Source organism: Cyrtonyx montezumae, unplaced genomic scaffold (assembly GCF_038088225.1).
Source record: "Cyrtonyx montezumae isolate F1298 unplaced genomic scaffold, pur_monq_1.0 scaffold_4, whole genome shotgun sequence".
Classification (NCBI taxonomy): domain Eukaryota; kingdom Metazoa; phylum Chordata; class Aves; order Galliformes; family Odontophoridae; genus Cyrtonyx; species Cyrtonyx montezumae.
In genome coordinates this window covers 32,290,355-32,303,299 of record NW_027072045.1, presented here as the reverse complement: position 1 = coordinate 32,303,299, position 12,945 = coordinate 32,290,355, and the positions used below count along the sequence as shown (strand labels likewise).

Sequence of the window (12,945 nt, the reverse complement as noted above, 5' to 3'; positions counted from 1 at the left end):
GGTGAAATGACTGAATTTTATACTAATCCTAATTGATGTATTAACCAGCATACTCATTATAATCAGCTACATGGGATCAACACACATCGGTCTTTAGTGCCTCCTGACTGAAAACAAATAGAATGACAAAGAAGCTTTTCAGGGACAAGTGACTAATGCCTTTTTCCCTACAAATCTTCCCCCTGAAGTCTCTAATACTAAACAAAGCAACATGTCAAGTCTCCTTCTGCAAGTGTTTTTTTCAGAATATTTCAAGAGTACGAGGACAGATCTAAGAAAGCAATTACACAACACCTCCAAACTTCAGCAAGACTCCTGTACTGAGCAATACACTATTGTATCAAAGCTAGAATTTCATCTATTCCTACACATTTTACCCCAGTTTTCACCTGTTCAGCACACAAAACTTGCACAAAGCATGCACATTTCTTTCTAGTTTCAGTTCTCCACTGTGTTCACAGACAGTTGACAGCTAGTTATAAAACAAACATACAAAGCTTAGAAAAATCAAGAGGACTTACAGGGTCAGTCAGTTCTGGCAAGCTTGCTTGGTAGGTGAGAGGTCTACAGTCACGAGTATTATTCACTAAGACACAAGGAAGAAACATTGGTCCCAAATCATCCCCGTCCAGCACATCCACTGTGAGGGTGGTTGTACTTGTCCTTCGCTCATGAAGATTCTGGGCTCGGTCCTGGGGAGCAAATGAGAAACATCCTGTGAGATGTTCAGAAATCAGAATCTACACAAAGATTTAAAGATATAACCTCTCCAATTGTGCAGATTCTACACAATAAATAATTATGGGAATTTCAGCCTCAGAGCTATAGCCTTTAATTTCTAAAGATTCAGGAGCACTGAGACACACCTTTAGAGAGTATCTTCTCTTAGGGAAATGCTGAACACACCACAAAATACACAGGGAAGTAAGTTTATATTACTGCAAAACTATCTTAAAGTTGCTTTAGGAATCCTCATTTTCTCCATAAATGGAAACATTACCACAACAGTGGTAAGCAACAGAAAAAGTCTTCATTTCAGCCATTTATCTGAACAAAAAACAAACAAACAAAAAAGCTTTTATAGCCCTCAAGGGCACCAAAAACTTTTCCAATGACAGATATATTAGATACAGTTTAAACATCACTTTTCTTCCTGGTATGCATTATCCACTGCTAGCCACTGCGTAAAAGCCTCCATATAACCATGTAATATGACTTGAAAGAAAAATCACCTCCTTAAAGAAAACCACATTTCAAACATGAAGTATACAACTAAATTGCATCCATTAAACTCATTTGACATCAAATTAGCATTGCTGGATGTGTTAGAAGATAAACACTTAGTGACACTAGAGTGCACTTTTCTGCATGGGCTGTACTTCAAAGATGGAACTTGCTCCCTGCCAACCAGAAGGATGTTTTTTTCTACACATCCTGAGCAAGTTGTTTGTTTTTTTTGTTTTTTTTTTTAAACAGCAATAATATGTCTAATCTTTCAAGAACAGAGAGCATCTAGATACATCTTAAATAAGGTCTTCGGAATAAGAGCGCATCAGACCTGATATTTTAGAGACAACATTCCTCTCCTAGGAAAAATCCATATCCAGAAACTTAAAGGCCACCTACATAAGAACTCTAAATGGTCATTATGAGATCTATACTTACATTTGCTTGAACAATCACAAAATAACGAGTCTTTTCCTCATAATTTAATCTCTCCCGTAGAACTACTGCTCCAGACAAAGTAAGAGGAATATCAAAGGTCCTGTTGGAAGTCTGCAATTAATTAAAACAGTAAGATGAAACTGAGCATGCTTTGAAGTTCAAGAACATTGATCAGCCACAATGAGATGGTCTAATGGATGAGATACTAAAATGGTATGTCTTTCAGATTAGAGCTTTTGAACAGTTTCTAATCTCAAACTGAAGCCTAACTCTCCCATTTCTTACTGATTTGCCACGCTGAAAAGTACACTGATGTTCAAAAAGCCTTTCCTTATTTATGAGTAGGGAATTCAGGTCTTCAGTTTGACTTACCTTCATTTACTTTCACCATTTTGCAAAGTACCAGGTAGCAGAGACTACAAAATCCTCATTATTGTACTTAACCTCCTCTTTATTCTGCCTTTTATGAAGGTGACAAAGTTGTAAATATCAATTTACAACTGGTACACAATTAGGTGTACCAGTTCACCATGGCAGTTATGCACACATTCATACAAACACAGATTTCAGGGTAGATCAAGTGAAGTTTAATTTGCGCTGCTCATTTGCTTACACAGATTCAGACTGCAAAGCTGTGGCAACAAATGGCACACACCTGTAAAGAATTTGCTTTGCTTAATCACCCATTTTGAGGGAGGATTATAGGTAGAGCCACAGGTTTCAGAGGCGAGATCTGATTCCTGTTCTGTTATCAATTAGTCACATCAAAATCTTTCCATGCATAAGTTTACCAGCATAGAATATACTTAACACTGAAGTATGGTGTATGAGTAACAGCTGTGGAGTAGTCCAAAAATCTCTCAAAAGGAAACAACACAGTGGTTTGAAATACCACCCTTACCTTAAGATAATACAAAAAGGTCCTTCCTGACCCCCATAAAAGTTCAAACATTTGCATTAGAAGTATTATTTTCAGCAATTATATGATAGCAACTGTTAACTTTCCTATGTGGACGTAGAAAAATATCATTGGAACATCCATCAAAGACACAATCATACAAGCTACAATTTGCTCATGACCAAGCTCAGCATATTTCTTTTTGAATAAATAACTCTGGATATCTAAGAAGTACCCAGTGGTACTGTACGCACACACACACACACACATATATATATATATGCTTACGTATACAACGTATCAACAGGAAATACTTATAACAAGGCAAAAGAAGAAGCTAGAAGAAGAAGAAAGAACTCCGTAGGGTTCACTGCTTTTGTCTTCCTCTTGGGAAGTGAACCATGCAAGTAACAGGTAATGTTTTTAACTATCATATGCAAACAGTGGTGTTTGTGTGTATATGCACACTCATGCACTTGCTTGGGAACTCCAGCTCAGGAGTAAAATCATTCTGGCTGCTTTAGTTCATTTATCTCCAGTTAAAAAGGCAAGAACCAACTGGAAAAGCCTCTGTGGCAGAGGATCAGCCAACACACTCTCAAAATAGTGCCTTCTTTCTGGTACTCCTTGGCAAAATGAAAAATGCATTTCAGTCAAACTCTACAATCAGAATTGTTGAGAAGCATCAGTGGAATTTCAACAAAATCCCTTTAACTTCTTCACAGACTGCCTCTACCTGGAGAAGCAGTCCCCTCTCCCTTCAGCAGAGTAGCAAATTGCAGTAGTTACTTAGTGATGCGAAGTTTAACTTCCAGATATGACTTTGTGCCACAACTCTGACAAGTATCACATCAGATTCACCCCACACATATCCCTCTGATTGCTCCGCAAAATCCACTTAGTCTTGCTGCAATACAAACCATGACCAAGCTCCAAGGCAACTAAGAAATACACAAAGAGATGTTCAGCTGCACCTCCATCCAATACTGAAATGAGCCAGCATACGCAGGAAGTCAGGGACATCTAAAGCCCTTTTATGCTTTCTGGCAGAATGACACTGCTTTGTCACCTGCACACTCCAAGAGAACAGAACTGATTCTCCTTTGAAAAGCTTCAAAAAAGAAATACTAAAATGCTTTCAGAAAGCAGCCCTTATAACACAGCATGTTCACCAAACTTAAAGCAGTGGAATGGCATCCTTCCTGCAGACTGGAGGCGGAAGGATGGCAAGGATCACTTCCTGGTGTCAGACCTAAAATTGAACATTTTGTGAAAATTAGAAAGTCACTACCAGGTCGTTCATCTCCATCCCCTCAATAGCAGAAAGATGGTGTTTCACATTACTATCACTACCTGTTGGACAGTAAGGAGCACAAAACCATTTGAAGAACGACACTTCTGAAATTCAGAGAATTTAAAGTGATTTACAGGGCTTTCTAAAAGATGATCTAAGCACAGATGATAACACATCAGACAAAAATAGCAAAATCCCTTCTATATCAAAGGCAGGTCTTAGAGTTCAGTAGAATCACAGAATAAGGGAGGCGGTCAAAGCTCACACGGGCTGCTCTGTGCCTCAGCCAGTCAGAGAATATTTTCAAGGGCAGAGATTGTACCAGTCCTCTGGGCTCCTGCTTCACTCTTTGATCACTGTCACTGCAGGGAAAAAAAAAGAAAGAGTACGTCCTACCTTCTGGTTGGTATTTGCCATGTGGCAACTTGTGCCTGCTAACTCTTTTGCAGCATGTCTCTAAAAGAAGTCTGCTTTTGTCATCTCCATAACAAGCAGTATACAAGAGACGTAAGATTTTCCACACATTGCTGCCTCAGCCTGACTATCTGAGACAGATACAACTTGAATCCCTGTTAGACGGACCGTTGATGTAACTAATTCTGATGCTCAGACATTGCTCCTTCAGATTTGGTGTATCTACTCAAAGCATAATTACATTATGTTTCTATTGACCCACATTTCCAAGCAGCTTTGATGTTAAGTGTGCAAGTTTTACTACCAACTCTTTTGTTCATGCTAGCTTCTTGTAATATAAGCTGCCATAGGCCAGCACGGTACTCTATAATGCAGCAGGATAATTCCTATTACCCAGCCCAAGCCACAGTCTTTCCCTCGTATAATAAACTGGCTTAAAAAGAAGTGCTGGTGGTGCTGCTTGGCTGTGCTCCCAGGTTCTTGCCTGGGAGGTAGTAGCTAAGAGAATAAAAATAACTCCTGCAGTTTCGCTTTTCACTTGTGCAGGTGCACGGGAGAGGTGGCAATCCACCTTTTGTAGCAAGGCTGCGTGCTCTGGAGAGCCTGGTAGACTACACATTGCTGAAATAAAACCACTGAGATATAAACCACTATATAACAACTACACAGAGGATAAATGTTCCATCTCCTCCCACAGATAGGAAGACCTACTGAAAAAAATAATACTGATTCCTCTGTGGTAATGACGTACACAAACAAGAAGAGCAAAGTTTTGTGCTTTTCTCCCACTGGAGTTTCAGCCTGTCTGTACCTGGTTTGCATGCGCTCTCAGGTACCCAGACAAACATTTAATGCACACACCTGCAAACAGCATCAACGACGCATAACAAAACAGGAATATTGCTCCTCTCTTTATTACAATAGAGTGTGAATTTCCAACAGAACCCTATCGTCACAGGAAATACTTTTAACTTGCAACTTCCTAATAAAAGAAAATGTCACTGGGAGCATAACATCCAATTACAGTTCCTTTACACTCCTGAGAAAGATCCAAAGAGAACCATGAGGTCCCAAAAACAAATGACTGTACAGTAACTACCTGCCATGTCATTCATCTGCAGCTTTGGTATGTTGCTCTGGGCTCCCATGGAAGCTTTGTGACATAAACCATGAGTATGAAACACTGCACAGATAACATGCTGTAAGATTCAGTGTAGGTGTGGCAAAATACCATGAGACAAACTATTCAAAAAGGGAAAGTCATCAGGAGTCAATTTCCACCCCAGATGTGGACGTGATACGTTACAACTCAGCACAGCAAAAGCATTATCCATATCCCTACCTTCACAGAAACTCAAAGAGAATAACTGTTATCCTCAACAAACAATACAGAGAATCCCAGCAAAAATAGCTTGCAAGGATCGAATCCAGAACTTTTTGGTGGATGCATTTGTCTCAGCCTTCAGGTTGAATCAGAGTCCTCAGAGATCTAAAATAGACTCTGCATTTGAAAATTTTTTTGGCAATATAATCTTGATCATAAGAGCCAATGGCAATTTTATGGCATCAATCTGTACAACAACTAAAGAGACCAGAAAAACATCCAATCATTTTGTTGACTTGACTTTTACTTACCTTCCTAATTAAACAACAAAATATTTAAGCTAAATTGAATTCTAGATAACACCTCTGTGTTTTTTTGTTTTTTTTAAACAATCTTAATTTTTAATTGGTCTCTAATGAAAATTACCAGCATTATAGCTTTCTCAAAAGCACCAGCCTGTCACTGTTAAAAAAAGCACTCTGGGCATCTTCAACACAACATGGGAGGATCCTAGAAATAGAGAAGCAAGAATACCTCTCACTAAGCTGTACACATCATTTTTGAGGGTTTTGGTTTACAAAAAAGGATCACCAAAAGAATTTTACTTTTTGAAGAAAATGCATACGGACACTTAAAAGAGACCACTCATGCAAATAAATAAATAAATAAATAAATAGTCATGAAATTCACAAATCTGAACCTAAAGAACATTTATTTTAATAACTCAAACTTTTTGTCTCTAAAATATGTTTGTACGTATCATAGACACAGACCATTACTGTTTTATTTTAGAAATATGTATTTTTTTTTGCAAATTGCTTTAAAAAATTTATACAGCTCTATGCAGGAAGACAGAATGTCTCTTGTGAGAAACTTAGCAGTGACTATGAATATATCTTAGCTATGAATCCATTAGTGTAAGTGTGTAGGAATGAATACAACTATCTGTCACAGACAGAAAACACATGCCAAAAAAGGTGTGTGAACAACACTAGAAAAGATGGGGATGATTGACACTTCAGTGTTATAGCTGATAGCAGCATGGCAACGAAAAGAAAGATAAATTTGGGTGAGTTTATGGGACAAGCAAGGCTCAAAGGCAGAAATTATAATCTACACAAGGAAGTAAGTTTTCAAGTGTAGAATTTATGATGTCCAACAGCAGACACTCATTTCTTATTATAAAATCATTACATATATATTATAAACAAATATATTCTTATTTATACACACACAGAGTTATATACATATTTATGATAAAATATATATTCAGAAAGGAACGAAAAGTAAAGGCACATACTTTGTCATTAGGATTGTACTGGATGACATACTCTATCTGGCCATTTGGACCATCATCGATGTCAGTAGCACCATTGTTTCCAGAAAATCCTGTAAAGATGGTTGTTCCAACTGGAGTCAACTGCAAGAGCAGGGAAAGAAAAATGCATGTTAAAACTCTACAGCGTAGAAGAAATGATGGAGAACTCATTTATGAAAGGCACTCAGTTTTTTCCCCATTGTTATAGTATGTATATTCCAGCCACTATTCTCTTCTCCTCTTTATTCAGCCTGGAGAGGCATGAACGAGCAAACATTTATACACAATATACTCAGAGCACATGCTTTAACTGATGCGAAGGGTCACGCAGAGTGAAAGAAATTTCCATTTTTATTACACAGCTACTATGCATCAGGGCAGCTCTGCATGTTTTAGAAAAGGTGAAGATGAAAATAAAATAGCATTCATTAAATAAACTTAAATAGATAAAAGTAACTAAGAGGCTACTTTTTCAGACCAAAGAAGGGAAATTAAAATGACCTGCAAGGCAAACAGAACTTACTCAACACGCATGAGAGCCTTACCAGCACCAAACAACACCTACACACATAAAAACACACAGCTTCATGGTTTTAAACACAGGAAAGAACAATGTTGTTTCTCCAATACTTTGTCGGCAGAAACTGAATAGTCACAAAATTACATTTTGAAAGCGAATCAATTTCTAACTACCCTAGGATAGACATGCTGCATTAAATTGATACCCACTGAGATTGTGGATACTAGGAAAAATGTCTTCTTCAGGGAGATGGTGGAGTCACTGTCCCTGGAGGTGCTCAAGAAACGTGCATATTTGTACTACAGAACATGGTTTAGGGGGAAAATATTGGTGGTAGGTGAACAGTTGGACTGGATGATCTTGGAGGTCTTTTACAACTTTAGTGATTCTATGATTCTGTACTCAAAGGATAAAAAACCTGCCATTTCAAGAGCTGTCATTTCTGACTTTTATTATTCAGAAAGCTTTGTGAGTAATCCACCTGAGAACCAAATGAACAAACAGCCCTGGATCTGACACAGACATTGCTCATAGCCATGCCTCCTGCTGCTGTCCTCTCACCACGTCAGAATGCCTGGCCCCCAGCCTACATACCCCGATCCACCTTCCTTCTTCACCACGAGTTCCTGCATATTTTAAAAACTATGGGATCTAAAACATTTCAAGTGGTATAAGAAGAGAAGGTGGCAAAGGATAATGGCTCATTTGGACATTTGCTGCAAACGCGGACTGCTATTTAATTTTCACACTTAATGGTTCATAACATGAAGCAAGTACAGGAGGAAATAGGTAGTTCTCAGATATTCATAGCTCCCGGCCTGTTGTCCGTTTATAAACCTGCTAATTACTTAAAGCCATTTAATAGCTGACAGTGTCCTCTGAGAAATATTTTCACAGCCGAGAATACTGAAGCTTTGAAGTAAAAAAGCATCAACTCCAAAGCTTTAAGCTAAAACTGGTGTGGGGCTTAATTTCTTCAGCACTGTTGTGCCATCCACACTTAGGGCATGGCTACAAAACAAATTACTGTTGGCAGAGGCAACAGAAGCATCCCACACACATGCTATAAGCTGGCTCCCTGGGGCTACTAATTGCTCCCAAGGCAGCAAGGTGACCCACAAAGCTCTGCAAGTCTTTGTCTTGCACTCTGCCTGGGTGCAGGGGCCTGCAGGGAACAGGCGGAGGCATCACCACAGACATACGCACTGACTGATGGTAGAAAACCAGACCCCTCTGCTCTGTTTATGGGATCCTGACAGGGTTCAGATAACTGATCAGTAACATAAAAAGGCTCTGGCACTGTAAGCTGCATCATTAAATGATAACAAAGGAGACAGTTTTAAAAATGAAAGAGCGACATACATCAGAATTACAATTGTGTGCTCTTACAGCACAGTCAAAAGATGAAGTCTTGGATTTGGCATGTTGCATCCAAAGTAGTCAGCTACAGGTGTGGACATGTACGCCTTCATGAACCTGATATGCAGGGGCCCAATTTCCTTATGCTTTCTTTTGTGCACCACAAATATTCGAAATGAGACTGATGAAAATCTCGTATCCCTCAGTTATTTCCGAAAATTGGAAAAAAAATAACACACCTGCTCAGTTTTCCACACTACCTGAGATCTCACATCAAAAAGCAGTACAGCTTCTGGAAAAATACTTGCTGGAAAAATGCCTACTTGCCCAAATTCCATATGCAATCATTTCAGAGGCACTCTGCATGTAAAGCTACACTAGATCTGTACACCAAGGTCTCAGACTGTGACAATTTACTCTAGCAACATCACAGCACTCCATAGCCACTCCAAAAGAAGTAAGCCACCTGGGGTCCTTCCAGAGAAGAGCAAAATAAAAGAAATCTGATGAGGTTACAAATGGCTTTAGGAAAACACTCCACAGTGAATAATAGACACCCTATGACTCCCTAGGAAAGCTAGGGAGACATCTTCCCAGAGGATCTCAAGTAAGGCTATTATTTAACAAACAAATGCTTTCTGGACATAAAATAGCAGTGAAACAGTGATGATTTCATGCTTTCCTGTATAACAGTGAACACATAGCTTTTCTTCAGGATGTTCTTAGGTAAATAACTCCCAAGGATGGTACTTCACAAAGAAATAGTATAGATGATGGTATATTTTGAGTAATTCTATATAGATAGGATACAAATAATACAAAAGAGAAGATGGTTCACCTTCAGGATGTCAAGGCTTGCAGGGGACTCCACGTGGGAGAAATCTCCAAGAAGAGATCCTTCCCTGGTGGTGGTCAGCCCTTAAATGGGGTTTGGGAGAGGTGGAGCCAGGCTCCACCCCTTCCAATCACACAGGTATATCATCTTCACCTCTGCCCCCATGGCTGACTCGGTGCTCACCTCAGGTGACCAATCAGTGGTTCAGGTCATGATTCAGCAGTTCCCATACACCATCATAAGAAATTCCCCTCTTACCACCCATTTCTTCTCCCAGTACACTCCAGCATAACATTATCAACTTCTGAACTTGTCTTGGAGTATTAAGCAAACCATAAACTTGCTCTGTTTTCCATTTTGGGCTTCAGAGGGCACAACAGAGAACTCCGCTGTATACACTTTGACCATATATATGGCTGTTCTTCATCAATGCAAACAAGAATCCCACTGTTATTGCATAAAAAAGAATTATTTGTATTTATGGCCCCTTATAAGCTGCATCCTTAAGAATAAAGGCATACCATGGGAATGAAAGGCACATTCTTCTTCTGAATATTATGGAGCTGTCTAAAAGACACACACAAAAAAGTTGAAAACACAAACCCAAGCATCTTGAGGAATTTTAACCCCAGCGTCTCTCCTTTATCTCAGGATTTCCCCCCTAAAAACCTTCCCATGGACACCTCTACTAGTGAAAACAAAGCCTGCGCTAACTTGAATGATCCAACATTCAATGGTCCAATCTTCGGTAAACTTTGCATCTCCAAGAAAAACTATAGTGAACTACAGCAGTTAAGTCACAGGCAATTCAGTGATATATTGCAAATTTCTCAACTTTTACCGAACTGCCACATCTGCATCAGATCCACACTGAAATGAAATTATTCAATTGCTGGTCTAATCAAGCAATGAATCTGACAACACTGACCCTGCCTGAGCAGGCACGCAAGAGGGAGCAATCCAGCCTACATCTTCAACATGAAGTTCGTACCCATTCTTAAGTTGCTAACTTGAGACTGTATCTATATAAAAAAACTAGACAGAAGCAAGTTTCAGTCACCAGTCAAGGCTTGCAGTTGAACACCAGATTTCCTTTGGCAACAGAATTTCTTCACAGGTTGAAAATGACAGATCGGGTGGAAAAATCTTCTGGCATCAAGCATTCTCCACCAGGGAGGTGGAGAAATGTCAGGGCTGGGGAGTGGGGAGAGGATCCCCGGCTCCTTTGGTTTGCTTTTCCATCCTAGCAGGTTCCAAAAACAGCTCCACAAAGTGGTACTTGAGCATCTAGAGCTCCACTTGTCCCACTTCCCACTAGATGTAACTACCTCACAGAATACCTCAGTCATTCTTTTTTTTCCTCCCTATTAAACTTAAGTATCTCCTGCAGAAAGGGACTGAATGCACACAGTAAGCTAATGTTTGAGCACTGGGTGAGTTTCTGAGCCGATTCAAGACGGAATCATAAAGAAAAAACAGATATTAGCATTACTGTCAACGTAAGGATCATCTCTGCAAGAATTCAGTGTGTAGAAAAGGAACCACAGTGACAAGAAACAAGATTTCAAAAGAATGTAATTAAAACAAATAGAGAGGAAATGCATACGACAAATTCTACTCCTTCCACAGCCAACAAAATTAATGCTCAGAAATTCTTTTCTACATGATTGATGTCTCTTAGAAATCTAGACGCAGACAGGAGTGTTGCATACTTCCATAAAACATTTTGAAAATAAGTTTTCTTATTATTGCCTATTTACAAAGCTAAAAGTGAGTAATTTTTCACCATGGCCCTGAAGAGCAGAGCAAGGAATTACAGTTAATCATTCTGAGCTAATATTCTTTTGATGATGTCTATCTGCCAAGATTAATTATTTCAATACCACATGGAAAAAGGTACGAATAATCATACCAGAAACAAAGAAAACTCAGCACAAGTTCAAATTCTCAACAGCACAAAGCCAGACTTTTAAGACAGCTGAAGCTATGCTTATTTTAGAAGGACTTAGAATCTCTGCCAACTTACAGAAAAAGAATTAAGCCTAAAATAATGGTTTTCAAGTGAAAAATTATCATAAGCTTTAAGGTTATGTACACGTATTAAAGCAACACTGACTTCAAACAGTATTCCACTTACTCCATTAATGTTTCCAAACAAAACCTGTGACCACTACTGAGACTATCAGAACATTAGAAACAAATAAGGACCAAGCGAAAAATGTACACCAGAAAAAAAAGCCTTCTAAGAACACGGGCAATGCAGCTGTATTCAGATGAAATAGATTTGATCTGATCAATTTAATTGAACACAAAACAGCCAACATCAGCTGCGTCTAAGCATTACAAGATTTTAGGTTCTCATCTGCATTTCAGGCTGCACGTTTTTAAAACCCTTAGAGCAATACAAAACATTTGTCTATACAGTGTTAGCTGAGTTGCACAATACTCCATTTAAAAAAAAGCTGTATGCATTTCCAGCCTGTCAAAATGTTATTTGGCTATACTGCAATAGCAAGTATCTTCAGGTCACTAATACGCATGGTCAAACGCAGACCTGGGCTAATATCATCTTGTCAGGAAGCTTTTCTAAATAATGATGTGATACTTTCAGATGAATATATATACACACACACATATATACACATATATATGAAAAACAAAGGAATAACCTTTTAGAGTATTTCTCGTGATCAGAAAATACTTAGGATCAACCTTAAACAAGTAGTTTCTGCTTTTATGAGGAGATCCATAAGGCTGTGAATACCAGTTGGATTTGGTATTGTCTGGGATGTTTGCAGTTTTTGTGTCTTGACAAAATTTATGAAAAGGCTAAGCTTATCTCTAAGATTGTGACAGCTCTCCGCTTGTGCTGTGCTAAGCTATCTCAATTATTTCCAAATCTGTTTCATAACCCAGAAGATTACAAACCATCAATAGTTTAATTACAACTTAATTTTCTTGTTAGCAAAATATACATTAATTTCAAGCAGATCCATCCTTTGTGCCTGCATTAGATCCTTACAACAACTATTAGGACCACAGAGAATTGAGATTTTTATATTTGTATATATAAATATATAAAACAATACAGACAAACACACAGATATATGCACGCACACACACAAATAAGAGTAGCTGCATCTAAATGTCTACTACATACTGCAAACACGTCTCCTTTGTGCTGATTACTAACAGATTATTTAATCACTAAGAGAATAAGAAATGCAATTGTAAAGCAAAATGAAATAGTATCTGCTCAAAAAAACCCAAAACACAACAAAAAAAAACACAACAAGAAGTCAATCAAATAATATGGAC

At 38.5% G+C, this 12,945-nt stretch overlaps 1 protein-coding gene across 1 annotated transcript in view; it reads right to left on the bottom strand.

The window, feature by feature from the left end:
- Positions 1–12,945, bottom strand: part of PCDH15 (protocadherin related 15) — a 598,943-nt gene that overhangs the window by 210,759 nt on the left and 375,239 nt on the right. Inside the window, exons 11-13 of the mRNA XM_065746677.1 lie at positions 6,896–7,015; positions 1,666–1,776; positions 522–692 (exon numbers count right to left, since the gene is read on the bottom strand). Of these exons, the coding sequence (XP_065602749.1) occupies positions 522–692; positions 1,666–1,776; positions 6,896–7,015 (402 nt within the window). The remainder of the gene's footprint in view (positions 1–521; positions 693–1,665; positions 1,777–6,895; positions 7,016–12,945) is intronic.